At 55.0% G+C, this 14139-nt stretch overlaps 1 protein-coding gene and 1 long non-coding RNA gene across 2 annotated transcripts in view; one reads left to right on the top strand and one right to left on the bottom strand.

Annotated features, from left to right (window-relative positions):
• Positions 1-14139, top strand: part of RNF43 (ring finger protein 43) — a 60538-nt gene that overhangs the window by 42016 nt on the left and 4383 nt on the right. Inside the window, exons 3-8 of the mRNA XM_039385691.1 lie at positions 3701-3775; positions 5158-5289; positions 5792-5893; positions 6555-6710; positions 7240-7342; positions 7768-9297. Of these exons, the coding sequence (XP_039241625.1) occupies positions 3701-3775; positions 5158-5289; positions 5792-5893; positions 6555-6710; positions 7240-7342; positions 7768-9297 (2098 nt within the window). The remainder of the gene's footprint in view (positions 1-3700; positions 3776-5157; positions 5290-5791; positions 5894-6554; positions 6711-7239; positions 7343-7767; positions 9298-14139) is intronic.
• Positions 2708-13658, bottom strand: LOC120324121. Its single transcript, XR_005565131.1, has 3 exons — positions 13184-13658; positions 9033-9164; positions 2708-5904 (listed from the first exon to the last, which is right to left on the bottom strand). It is a non-coding gene; the product is annotated as an uncharacterized LOC120324121 (long non-coding RNA).

Raw genomic sequence — 14139 nt, 5'->3', positions numbered from 1 at the left:
GGGGGAGGAATGGCTGTTTGGTCAGTGCAGCTGCTGGGGGAGGTTGTGAACGGGAGGGAGGAGCAGCTGCAAAGACTCAACTTCCACCTCAGAATCTAAAAGGGTTTAAAACCTTAGGGCCAGGATTTGAGCAACCTGGTCTAGTGGAAGGTGTTCCCTGCCCATGGTAGGGCGTTGGAATGAAATGAGCTTTAAGGCCTCTCCCAACCCAAACCATTCTGTGATTCAAACTTTTTTGCTGGTTTTGACCTTCATTTTTGAGACTGATCACAGCACTGGAAGTGCCAGTGTGTTACTGAGTCCTGGGGTCAACTCAGGAAGGCTGGCACAGGGAGGACAAGGCATGGGGCATTGCTGCACTGTGGTCATCCACCTTGATCCCTTCTCCAGGACCACTAACCCTCCAAAGCAAGCAAACCCCTCAGTTCATTGCCATGTTCATAACTTGACAGAGGGACAGTTCCCTGGCCATCAGTCATCATTGCTCCATTACCAGAGCCATCCCAACACTGGAGTTTGAGATCCAGCTGAATGACATTGGATGCCATCCTGCAGGTATTCCTGCTCCAGGATCTCTCCTAGGGAGGCTCACAGCTCTTCTCCCACAAATGAGAGTAGTTTAGCCATGAAATACAGCAGATGGCCATATCCCCTGGCTCTGCCTTGTATCTTGGTTACTCCACTCCCTGCAATTCCTGTCTGGCTGCTTCTCCATCCTCCTGAAGCTTCTGCCAAGCTCCTTCCCTCCAACGTCACTCCGATCAGAGAATCACAGAAAGGCTGAGGTTGGAAGGGACCTTAAAGATCATCTCATTCCAACCCCCCCACCGTGGGCAGGAATGCCAAGATCTTTTCCTCAAAATCCCTGGACCGTTCCCCTGCTCAGGAGCAGGGGTGTAGCTGTGGGATGTGGCCGGTTCTTGCTGGAGCAGGGGCCTCGTTTCCCTGGCATGTGCGTCTTGTGGCAGAGCTTTGCATGTGGAATTGCAGCACTATATCAATGATGATAAAAATAGCCATGTGCAGAGTGTTATCATAACCTCTGCTTCAGCTGTCACCCAGCCAAGCCTGCACACGGCCAGCCTGGCACAAGGAGAGCTCCACCAGCCACCTGAGGCTCTTCTCTGCTTCCTAAATTCAATCCCTGCTTCAGCATCCAAAGCTAAAACCAGCAGGGAGGGCATCTGGGGAGAGGAAGACATGGAAAATACCACCAGGATCAAAGGGATTTATTTTTCTTTCTGATGCATCATTTATAATTTTGTTTGTTTTCTGAGTGGACCGTTGATTGCACGTCTGGTTGACAGAATGCTGTCAGCTCTTGCTGAAAGCTCTGAAATCATCCTGTAAATATATATTTGCACCAAAAGTGTTTTGGTCCTCAAAGAGGAGGTTGGCAGTGCCCTGTGGCTGAAGGGATCCAGCACAGGGACAGCAAACACTCAGGAAATGATTGCAGCAAGCAGGTTGTGAATGGCTGGAACAGAATCACAGAGAATCATGGAATATCCTGAGTTGGAAAGGACCCACAAGGATCATCCACTCCAACTCCTGGCCCTGCACAGACACCTCAACAATCCTACCCTGTCCCTGAGAGTATCAGCCAAACCCTCCCTGAGCTCTGGCAGCCTTGGGGCTGTGCCCACTGCCCTGGGGAGCCTGGGCAGTGCCCAACCAGCCTCTGGGGGAAGAACCTTTTGCTGAGATCCAACCTGACCCTCCGCAGCTGCAGCTGTTCCCTGAGTCCTGTCACTGGTTACCAGAAGTTGTGTCCTTTGCAACAGGAGTCAGAAAGGTGTTGGGAAGAGTCACTTGTCCAGTCTCAGTTGTTCGTTGCCCCGTTGTTGGTGTCTTTAGCAGGATAAAATCTGTGTAGAGCTGTTTGTTCATCAAAGCCTGACTGGCTCCAACAGGTGGAAGTCAATCCCTGAAAGTTCTCCTCAGTGCTGGCAGACAATGAGGATTGTTTGATCCCAGGCAGGACCCCAGTCTCTGATCCCTGCTCTGAGTTGAGCCTTGATCCCACTTTTCCAGCTTCCCCATCTGGTACAGCAAACCCACGAGTGTCAAATCCAGTCAGCAGCTCAGAGCCTTCAACCCCTGTGACCTTCCTGACCATCTTCACCTCCACTCACGTCCCTGTCCTGTCTCCAGACCCAGACACACCCTCTGGGTGCCCCCAGCTTCTCCCCCACAAGGGGTGTGGAGGTGACCAGCACTTGTGAGCGTGATTGTCCTGCTCTGCTCTGCCCTGGGGTGGCCTCACCTGCAAAATTGGGACAGTTTGGGGGGACACAGAAAGTTATGAAGCCATTAGAGAGTGTCCAAAGGAGGGCAAAGAAGATGGGGAAGGGTCTTGATTTGAAGCCATGTGAGGGCACTGAGGGCACTTGAGGAGACTGAGGGGAGACTCACTGCAGGTACAGCTTCCTGGGGAGGGGCAGAGGAGGGGCAGGGACTGAGCTCTGCTCTGGGGGGACCAGGGACAGCAGCCAGGGAAGGGCTGGAGCTGTGCCAGGGCAGGCTCAGGTTGGATCTCAGCCAAAGGTTCTTCCCCCAGAGGCTGGTTGGGCACTGCCCAGGCTCCCCAGGGCAGTGGGCACAGCCCCAAGGCTGCCAGAGCTCAGGGAGGGTTTGGTTGATCCTCTGGGGCACAGGGGGTGACTCTTGGGGCTGGGCCTGTGCAGGGCTGAGGGTTGGACTCCGTGATCCTTGGGGGTCCCTCCCAGCTCAGCACATCCTGTGACTCTGTGACTGTGTGAGGGATGGAGCAGATCCCGCTCAGCTGCCGCTCTCCATGCCGGGAATGCCCCATCCCTGGGCCCAGCCAGCTCCCTGTGTTTGATATTGCAGCTGGGAAGCAGCAGCTCTGACCTCTGGCCCCAGAGCTGGGGTTTGGCCCTGCAGAGGGTGAACTGCTCCCTGTTTGCACAGGCTCGGGACGCAGGATCAAAGGGCTCCGCCTGAGTAAGAGCAGCCCAGCCCTGCGTTCTGTTCACGTTCCATCTCCTCAGGCTGCCTCTGCCTGCCCAGAGGGCTCCCAGGGCCGGCTGGGAGGAGGTGGGTGACCCCACGAGGTCCCCAGGCAGTGAGCTTTACCTCACCAGGGTGGCATGTGAGCTCAGATGGGTGGGTCTTTAAGCTGAGCTGTGGAAATCCATCCCGCTCCTCATCCGAGAGCAGATCTGCAGCCCGGGCACTGCCTGAGCTGCTCCCTGAGGAGTGCAGGGTCAGGGACCAGGGAGAGCAGCGTGTGTGGGAGTCAGGCCCTCACACAGCCCAGGGCCATCCAAAGGAGGGCACTGAAATGCCCCACGGTGAGAGGTGGGACGTGGAGGATTCTACTGTCCTGGGATGGGAAGGTTGTGTAGGTCAGCAGATCCCTCCCCAGCAAATCCAACTCTGAAGCAAAGGAGCACATGGCACAGGCAGCTGGGGAATGTTTAGGTTTGTGCCCTGCTGTGATTGCAAGGCCACCAACTAATTCATCTCCACAACCATAGGGAGAAGGAGCCCCAGAGCTCTGGCAGGAGCAGGCACTGCAGCCCAACACAAGCACAGGAATCAAATGGTTTCCTCAGTCTAAGCAGGTGCTTCTTTCCCTGCAAAGAACCTGGGAGGCAGACATGGATCCAAATGGTGGTTGTTGACACAGGGGACAGTGCAGAGCGTCCGCTGAAGCTTCTGTTGTTTTGGACAGGCGAAGCTGGCGGGGGAGCGTGGAGCCCGTGCGATCCTTTTCGATATTACTGACGATGAAAGTGCTGCTGATCAGGTACAGACCCCATTAATACTCTCAGCTAAACCACAGTGCTCCTGTCCCATCCCAAAATGTGTCCATCAGGACCCACCAGCCACCAGCAGAAAGTCCCAGGTCCCAGCTGGTGTTGGATGTTGGCTCTCACCCCACTCACCCATGAAGAGTTGGTTCCTCTTTCCTTCACTCCAGGGCACATCTGCACTCTCAGAGGACATTATCTGGTCAGTTGAGCTTTTCTGCCCGGAGCTGGATGCCTTCCTCTTGGGAAGGCATGGATTTCCTAATTTCATCTACTCCAGACAGCCCAGTTTACCTCTAGGGAAAGGTGACTTCTCAAGTTTTCAAGCCCAAGTCACAGCCCTCCCTGCAACACTCTTGGTGCAGGTTTAGAGACCTCCAAAGGTCTCTTCCCCCAGCATTGCTGTCATCTCTGGAATGGAATCAGTTCCCTATCCAGATGTTCCAGGGATAATGAAAAGCATCCAGCATTCGACTGAGGACAGACAGGGGAGCTGGTGCCTGAGCTTATCCAAACTCTGGGCTGACTCCTTGCTGGATCCATCCCTCCTGGCTCTTTTATGCACTTACAGATTAATTTCTGATGTCAGAGAAAGGCAGCAGCGAGTGCAGGTCCATGAGGTGACTCCAGGGTTGCTCAGATCCCAGTCTCTGATCCCTCTGAGCCTCTGATCCCACTTTCCCAGCTTCCCCATCTGCAATACCAAAGTCAAGAGTGGCAACTCTCAACAACTCAGACCCTGCAGCCTCCGTGGTCTTCACGACCATCTGCACCTCCACTCACATCCCTGTCCCCAGACCCAGGCACCCACCTCTGGGTGCCCCCAGGACCCTCCAGGGCATGGGAAGTGGTCAGTGGGTCCGATGACCACCCTGGTCCAGTCCAGGTCAGTCTGGAAGGGAGCAGGCTTGGACACTTGCTGAGCCAGCCCGTGCCAGTAGGACCAGGAACAACCAGAATGTCCTCAGGGAGGAGGGGAACTGGATGGGTCTCACAGGAAGAGCAGAGGAAGCATTTCTGTGGGAAGGCAGCACTCGGCAGTGCTGTTGGCAGTTCCCACAGGGGAGAGGAGACACAAAGAACTTTTGCACAGGGGCTTGAAGAGGAGCTCAAGAGACACCAAGCAGTGTCCAGCTGGGCATGAGGAGTCACCAGCAGGGAAAATTGAGTATTTTCCCAATGCTGGAGAGTTGGTACAAGAGGAGGAGCTTCAGTCTAATTCATATTCATCCTAGAGAGACAGTACAGATCTGGGGGAGCAGTCAGTCTCTGAAGTGTGTGCAAGAAGCATCAGGAGGATCAGACATGCCTGGGGGACCAGGATTGTCCTTTTCCAGGCTGTTCTGGACCAGCTCTCACTGTGTTTGTTCCTTTGCAGCTGAGGAAGCCCAGAGGCCTGAGCCAGCCCGTGGTTCTGATCAGGGGCCACGACGCCGAGCAGCTCATGAGCGTCGTGAACAAGAACAGAGAGGCCCATGTGAAGATAGAGGTCAAGGAGCCACCAGCCTGGGTGAGACACACACCATTCCCACTGCCTCCCACATCCTCCCTCCCAAGCCACAGCACAGGGCTTTCCCAGAGCTTTGCTCCCAAGGGACAGAGATCAGAGCCCTTGGCAGGAGCTGTCTGTAGCATTCAGATGACCTGCTGCAAATAAAGGCTCAAAAGCACCTTCAGCTTATTTAGTGTCTTTTGCTCCAACGCCACGAGTGAGGTGAGGAGGTTCTCTGTCTCTTCAGGGGAGACCAAGCCTTGGTTTTCTCATCTTATGCTGCCTTAGACCGTGGCACTGGGGGAGCTGAGATGCTGCAAGACAGAGATTTTCCATTCTTGGTGGGATGTCCAAAAAAAAGGCCAAACCCTTTTTTCCTTTTCCTGTAAAGAGCAAAGAGGTAGAACTTGGCCTTGTGCTCAAAGGCTGATGGGCCAGAAGAGATTGGGAGACCCCTGCCAAGCCTCTTATTCCCAAGTCTGCCACACAAGAGTAATTTCTCTCCTGTTTTATCCAACAGCCAGACTACGACGTGTGGATCCTCCTCACCGTGGTCAGCACTGTGGTCGTCATCGTTTTGATTTTCGTTGTCCGCACAAAGTGCCAACTGAACAGGACTCAGGTAGGGACCCCCTGGAGCAACAGGAATACACGAAAGGCAGGAACAGACTTGTTTGGGAATTGGGGAAATGGGCAGACAGTGGGGGGACAAGGGGGAATGACTTCAAACTGCCGGAGGGCAGGGTTAGATGAGATATTGGGAAGGAATCCTTCCCTGTGAGGGTGGGGAGGCCCTGGCACAGGTTGCCCAGAGAAGCTGTGGCTGCCCCATCCCTGGGAGTGTCCAAGGCCAGGTTGGACGGGGCTTGGAGCAACCTGGGCTAGCGGAAGGTGTCCCTGCCCATGGCAGGGGGTTGGAACAAGATGAGCTTTAAGGTCCCTTCCAACCCAAACCATTTGGTGATTCTGTGGTTCTATGATTTAGTATTTTTAGTAGAAATGAAGAAATTTCTAATCATCTTCCTAGAGTCAGATGTATTTTCCTATATGAGAATATCCCGTGTTTCCTGTAGAGAGACAATCCTTTGGAGCTCAAAAACTCAGCATTGCTGAGCGATTTTGAATGTCCAGAGCCAGCCGTCTCCTGCTGGTGACAAAAGCCTCCCCCGGCTAAGTCAGGTTAGACAGAAAGCCACCTCTGGAAATGAGTAACATCCCCAAATTCCTGATAACCCCATTTTGGAAAGGGAATGCCTGTCCTGAAAGCCTCCCCTGTCTCTCAGGACTCCGTGCAGCAGCAGACCCTGCAGGCCATCGGGCAGTTGGCCACACGCCGGTACCAGCCCCGGTGCCGCCCGGCGTCGCGGTGGGACTCGGCCAGCAGCTGCAGCTCCGCCCCAGTCTGTGCCATCTGCCTGGAGGAGTTCAGCGAGGGCCAGGTAGGATGTGGGCAGGGCTACTGGGCAACCACAGCTCCAAAATTCCCGGGTGGGATTGGTGGTAGGAGCTGAGCGTGGCAAGAGTGGGAGGCCCTGGTGATATTTCCTTCTGCAGCCCTCCTGAGGGCTGGGAAAGGGCCAGCATCCATGGAGTGTGCCTGCCCCTTGGCCAAAAGAGCCCTGTCTCTGCTGGAGTCACTCAGATCTCCTGAGGCACATCTCCAGCTGTGGCTCTTGGGTAAAATGTCCATAAAACATCCATGTTGAAACAACAGGACAAAAGTGGGGTTTGCTGCTCCAGAGCACCCGGCCTGAAACCTCCCTGTTTCCAAGGGCTTTCACCTCTCTGGACATTTACACCCCAGAGCAGAATCTGAGCTACTGCACAGCCTCCTCTGTGCACAGCTGGGCTGCAGATCCCTCACTCTTAGACATCTTTCCATCCTGCAAGGCTCGCTTCCATCAAGAAGGACCCATCCAGGTCCCAGAACATGGTTCTCATTGCTCATACTCCTCCTCTTCTCTCTAGGAACTGCGGATCATCTCGTGCTCCCACGAGTTCCATCGGGAGTGTGTTGACCCTTGGCTGCAGCAACACCACACGTGTCCCCTTTGCATGTTCAATATTCTTGGTAGGGCTCAGACACAGCATTTTCTGGGCAGGCACAGGGTTGGGTGCAGGGGTTGTGACCAGGAGCTCCAGGTACCCTTGGGTGATGCATCAGCAGCTCCACGTGTCCCTGTGCATGGAATGTACGGGATGGTGTGTCCGTGGAGAGGGGTCCCTGTGTGTGAGCCCCCCAGGGTACAGCAGGACACTGAGCTTGGGACCTGCACGAAGAGGAGGGGTTTCCAGTCTTGGGACCTGTGGGCAAGGGAGGGGGGCAGCAGGGAAAGCACTGAGTGTGCAGGACCATCAGAGTTGTTTGGTGGTGGCAATGAGGAATTGTGGGACACGGGCAGGATGTGGCACTGTGGTGGGAGGGCAGTGGAGTTGGTGCCAGGGGTACAGCTGGGCTGTGGGACATGTGCTGGATGCTCCCTTTTCTCTCCACAGCCAGAGACTCAACGGACCAGGCCACGGCCGCCAGCTCCAGGCTGGCCCCTCAGGACATGGAGCCTGGACGGCGACTCCACCTTTTCCGCCAGCACCCAGGACATGCCCTTTACCACCTCCCACACCCGTATCCTCAGAGGAACCTCAGGAGCTTTCCCCCGGAGCCAGCCCATGGCAACCCCTTCTTCCACTCCCCAGAGCTCTCCCAGCTGGATTTTGACACCATCCACTACATGCCCTACAGACCGGCCCCCTCCCTGCTCGCCTGCGGCCACACGTCCCCGCTGGCCCCGGGCCTGCTGGGCCAGCAGCTCCCCGTGCCCTCGGCGTGTGGGCAGGCGCTGGCACCCCACAGGACGTGTTCCCTGCAGGCCCAGCCCCCCTGCCCCGGGCTCAAGGCAGCCCTGGCACAGAAGCAGCACCGCGCGCCCGCCCTGCGCCGGGGGGTGAGCCACGGGCACCAGCACAACAGCAGCGGCTCCGGGGAGAGTTACCTGACGGAGCACAGCGGGTACCTGGCAGACGGGCCGGGCAGCGACTCCAGCTCGGGGCCCTGCCACGGCTCCTCCAGCGACTCCATGTTGAACTGCACGGACATCAGTCTGCAGGGCATCCACGGCAGCTGCTCCACGTTCCGCAGCTCCCTGAGCAGCGACTACGATCCATTCGTGTACTGCAGCTCCGAGGGCCCCGCCACGGACCACGGCCAGGAGCCGCTGCGGCCGCCCAGGGAGAGGCGGCCCAGGTCCTTGGACCTCATGGTGCCCGGGGGGGCTGCTCCAGCCAAGCCCCAGGTGCTCAGCCACGTCCACTACCACCACCACCAGCACCACCACTACCGACGGGACACGGAGTGTCCCCCCGGGCGTGCCGGGCAGGGGCCTGTGCCACGCAAACCCCGCTACTCTGGGGCCAAGGTTGGCTTCCACGGGGCTCGGACACAAAAGAGGACTGAGAAGAGCCATCACTGCCAGCAGCCTCCGGAAAGCAGCGCTGTGCTGCAGGAGGCAGCTCTGGCAGGACAGCCAGCCTGTCCCCAGGAAGGCCGGGAGCCCCCTCATGCCCTCTCCGCTTCTCCAAACAGGTTGGACTTCAGTGTAGATGCCAACAGACAGTTGGGAGCAGCTGGCACATCCCTTGCCCTGCTGCCCCCAAGACACAGCCTGCAGAGCCGGCATCACCGAAGGAAAAGAAAGTGTTCCCTGGAGCCCGACCCCGCTCTGCTGCCCAAGGACTCGGCCTTGCCCAAAGCCTGCGATACTCACCTTCCCCACGGCCATCCCAGTGGCTCCCGCTGCTCTCCCGAGGTCCAGCCCCTGATCCCAAGCGCTCCCCTGCCCGGCGGCTCTGGCTCCCGGCCGCTCTGGAAGTGTTTGGTGCCACAGTCCAGCTCCGAGCTGAGGAAGCAGGAGGAGGGGGTGTCGGGACGGGAGGGAACCCGCCCGGTTCCTGCGGATTTCTCAGGGACAGGCACCCACAGACACAGTCTGAGTCTCCACCTGCACTGCCCGTCCCAGCAGGGTGGGCAGGGTAAGTCTGGTGTGCTCCTCTCCTTGCAGGGAGCAGGTGAATGAGGGGGGTTTGCCGAAGGAGCTCTGGATGCCAGGACACCTGGCACCTTCCCCATGGAAGCACTGACAGCAGGAGCGTTTCAGGGCTCAGCTGTCTGGAGATGGTGGCCTGAACAATGAGCAAGTGTGTTAATGAGTGCACCAAACCCTAAAATACTGCATATGAGAAATAAGGTGGCTAATTTTAACTAAACATCTCCAGCAGCTGGAGTATCTCCCAAAGGGAGGGATGGGACCATGTTTCTCAGTGTCCTCGCACCAGTCTGGGTGTCTTACTGCCAGAGTCATTATCTTCAAGGCTTTTTGGGCTCCAGTTGTTCTAGCCAAGCCCAGCTAACTGCAATCAGTGAGGAAGGAAGTGTGTGTGGCGGGTGGTAGTAGAACAGACTCAATGAGTTGATGGATTTGCACATCCCTCGTTTCTCGCCTGCCTCTGTTGCGTGGGAGTTGCTTTTTAGTGTCTTTTGGAAATCAGATGTAATTAAAGTTTGGCCCTTTGCCTAACTGCTGCACATCTCTCACTGAGAGAGGGAAAATGCCTTTGAGTCGAGGCTCTTTGAAAGAACCCGAGTTTAGCTCCCAGGTCTTGCTCTCTCAGGTCCTCTGAACACAGCAACCTGCACGTCAGCCCGGGCAGGTGCCGGCTGGGAGCAGAGCCCGGCTCCCTCCCCTACCACTGACTCACTGCAGCTCCTCGGGCAAATCCTTTTGATTTCGATACCAAACACAGATCTGGCTGCCTAATTTCTCTTAAAACACTGGCCCTAAACTCGTGACTCACCGTGCCCATTGTGCCGCAGAGATAATCACTTCCTCCCCGTGCTCGTCTGTCCAGCCCCGCTCCACGCCCAGGCTCCCGGGGCAGCTCCAGCCGCGGGGGCAGCGGGGCAGGGGGGGCTGGATGGGCACGGGCCTGGCTCCCCGCGGCGCTCCGGCCTCCCAGACTCCCAGGAACAGATTTTGTTCCCAGGCACAGAAGTGCCTGACACCGCAGATGGGTGATCCGGGAGGCCCGCGGGGATGCTGCCGTTTGGAGAGATGAGGAGGCTGCAGTGCAGAGGTGCCTCTGGTTCACGGGGAGCTCTGAGTGCTGATGCCCTCCCGGGATCACAGCGGGGGCTTCCACGTGGAGAGAGCTCTGCTGGCTCAGGGAAAGCTGCTCAGGAGTTGCTTTGAGCTCCTACCTGAACCTGGGAGGCCTCCCCAAGCCCCCAGAGCAGGAGTCTGTGCACCTAAAGAGGGGTGCTGGGTGCTGCTGTGCCCAGGGCATTGCAAGGTCCACGCCTGTGAAGTCTCTTTGGAGGTGGTCCCAGTGGCCTCAGTCTGTGCCCCCTTCCTTATGGCTCTCTGGCCCCCACCCAGAGCCAGTGCCAGCTGCTTTGCCAAGCACACCCAGCCTTCATTCTCTCTTGGAGCTGGAAGGACCAACGTGTTTGAAAGCACTGTGGCTCTATTTGACTGCAGTAGTTTCTGGGGATGCTTTCAGGACCAGCCAGAGATCAGAATCTCCTTGTAAGGCTGAGAAAATACATAGGTTTAGAATTTAGCTTTATCAGGAACAGAGGGCAGAGCAGAAAGCTTGTGCAGGGCTTATGCAGAAAAGCCACCAGGCTGAAAACACCTTGGTTGACATAACACAACCTCTGAGTTATAATCACATTGGTGCTTTATCTTGGGAAAGGTGGAAATCAGTAGAGACCAAGTAAAAAGAGCAAAGAACAATCTCAATAGACAGTCCCATGTAAGCAGGACACAAAACACAGACAAGGAGACCAAAGAAGAAACACATCAGTGTCTCCAGATAAATGGCATAAGGCTAAAAATATAAATGGATGAATTAGAAAGCCCAGCTTTAAATTAAAGTTTTGACATAAACTCTTCAGAAACCTAGTTTAGAGGAAAAACAAAGAGCAGGACCCTGTAATTCCCAGGTGAAATTACAGAGAGGAGAAGAGTGTGTCTCTTCTGGTAGCATGGGAGGGACACTCCGTCCTAAGGAGAGTGTGAAGTCCAATGACAAGTGACACAAAAATCCCCAATTGCCCCTAAGTAGAAGGAGGGTGGCATTTGGGTTATAACACACTATGTCAGTACAGGGTGCAAAGAGGAGCCTACAGAGACACGAGAGTTTTTTAATAATAATTCTGAAAGAAGCAGTCAAAAGACTAAGATGCTTTTGGGCACAGGGATCATTTAAAGCCCCAGAAAGGGCTGGCCAAGCAGCAGGGCAGAGAGGGCACTGGGAAGCTGTTCTTCCAGAGTCAAGGTGTGGTAAGACACACCACACAAGGAAATCAGGATGCCAAGCTAAGTGCAGAGCCATGGAGAAGCACACGAGGGAAGATTTCTGTGAACAGCTTGTGAAAAACAGAGAGACTATTAATGCAAACATTTCCAGCTCCATCAGAAGGGAGAAGGCTGCCTGAGGCTCTGCAGATCCAGGGAATAACACAGGTCTGAGGGACGTTCAAGGGCTGTAAGTGCAGGGAGAGCAGAACAAACTGAATTTATTACAATAGTGATCAGCCTGGAAGCGCTCGGGGAGGTTCTCACCCTGCACAGGGCAGGGGCTACAGGATCCCTCATGAATCAGATCATCAGTTTGAGTGACTCTGAAATACAGTGGAGAGTAACAAATTGCCAGGGGTACAGCTCACCCCCTGGGCATCCTGCAGGGCTCAAGCACAGAGCTGATAAATCCTGAACGTGGCCTGCAATCTCTTATCCATGCCCAGAGCCAGAAGGAAGAGCTGGGGGCAATATCAGCTGGAAATAGCTGAAGCCACAGAATGATGAGCCTGACTTTCCAGCCAAGCAAATTGTTAAGAATTCAAATGGAGGGGCTGACTTGTAGGCACATGGCTGAATGTGAAAACCAGGGGAGGAGGCACCCCAGCTTCTGTAGGGAGAGATAATGCCTGGCACATCTTTTAGGGGAAGGAAGCTCTCAAAGGATAAAAGGGAAGGTGCTCTCATAGGTAAATAACTGGCTAGAAAATAGGAGACAAAGTGTGGACCAGACTTAATGGAGGGAAATTACTCAGAGAAGGAGCAAAGTGGAGTTCTCCAAATGTCTGCACCTTCCAGCGAGCTCATAAATATCCTGGACAAGGAGAGGAGATAGCAAAGTGTGTAACAGATAAAATCCATCAGGATGTCAGCGTTAAAGCTGGATACAGAGTGTTACAGAGGGATCTCCTGCTGCTGAGCTGTGGGGGGCAGAGTGGTGGGGGAAATCCCATGGAAGTAGCACAAAACACCACACAAGCAGAGCCACTTCCGAGTAAAAATCAAATTATTATTAGGAGCTGGCTGGGCACTAATGTGAGAGAAGCAGAAAGTGCCTTTATGCAGCTGCATAAGCCTGTGGTGAGCTCAGAGCTCCTGCACACCTCTTCTCAAAAAGGGAAATAGCAGGGTTGGGAGAAGGGCAGAGGGGGATGGCAGTGATGGGGTTTTCTGAGAAAACAAAGAATAGTGAGACTTTCATGTGGGAAAAAGGTGATTAGCAGAGGATATGAAAGAGAGGATATGAAATCAGGAAAGCAGGGGAGAAGGCAGATAAGAGGGACTCACTGGTGCTTAGAACAAAGTAATTGGTAGCATCAAACGGGAAACAGAAGCTTTAAAACACCCAAAAGGCAACACATGGTGTGTAGTGAAACTGGTGCTGGTTGCCCAGAGGATGTAAGTGCCAGGAGTAAAATGGATTTGAGAGCCCAGATCAAGAGCTGGCAAATGCAGAGATGCAAATACACCCCCCGGCTCAGGAAGTCCCTAAACCAGGGTTTCCAGAAGCTGCTGGTGCTGCTGTGGGATGCAGCAGCCTCCAGGTGTGTGCTTACCTCGCCCAGCTGCCAGGTGAGGCTGAATCCCGATCCACAGCCCCTGGAGAAACTCCACTTGTGCAGGCAGTGCCGTGCGCTGGCGTGGCAGGGGATGACGCGGCAGATGATCCCAGAGAGGCTCGGATGATCTTGGAGTTTGTGCTGCTTCCTCGAGCACCTCCACCAGCCTGTCTTGGTGGGGTTTGCATAAAGATGCATCCCCGACTCCTCTCTTGCCTGGGAAACGACACCTGGGAGTTGTGCTAGTGGAGGATCAATCCTTGAGCAATGCTGGATGGATCCTTTTAAGGGAAGTCAGACAACTGGCAGGGAATTACAGCTAGATGGCTTCCTAAACCGCCCCAGCACGCCCGGATGGCATCCCAGAACAGCCAGATTACTCCCAGCACAGGCTGATGAAATCTCTTGATTTCTCTCCCTGGGAAACCTCACCTCCTGCAGCACTCTGGGCGTTCTCCCCCTCCCTCTCCTGCTCATCCTCTCAGCCATTCCCTTTCATGTCACGTCTTTGATCTTTACCAGGGAGAGGGAAAGGGATTAGAGGCAGAAGACCACCCTCAAAACCCCTGTGGTGTCACCAAGATGTGCTCCTCCAGGTCACTGCCTTGGATGGGTCTCCATGGCCAGTCCAGCAGCCAAGGTTCTCCCACCTCTCCTTTCTTTTTTAGCCTTCCTTTCTGTCTGTGTAACAGGGGACACTTACACAGGCACAGCTTTCAGAAAATACTAGAGTAATGCTATTGGAGGCTGAAGGCATCTGATCACAGAGGGATTGAAGCTGGGAAGCTGCTGGAAGTGGCTTATTCCATGTACTGGTGACTCAAATCACAGATGTCTGATACCCTCAAACTCTGTCTTCAGGTACTTTGGCCATGCCTGCACACTTATGTTCATGTAAAACACCATGTACATTAATTTTCCCATGTCAATTAGCTACATTTTTCCAAGCAGAA

The sequence above is a fragment of the Pipra filicauda genome, unplaced genomic scaffold (genome assembly GCF_003945595.2).
Source record: "Pipra filicauda isolate LSUMZ 115617 unplaced genomic scaffold, ASM394559v2 scaffold428_size586839_pilon, whole genome shotgun sequence".
NCBI classification, from domain to species: domain Eukaryota; kingdom Metazoa; phylum Chordata; class Aves; order Passeriformes; family Pipridae; genus Pipra; species Pipra filicauda.
Note: the sequence above shows the minus strand (reverse complement) of the source record. Positions and strands in the feature narration are given on the sequence as shown.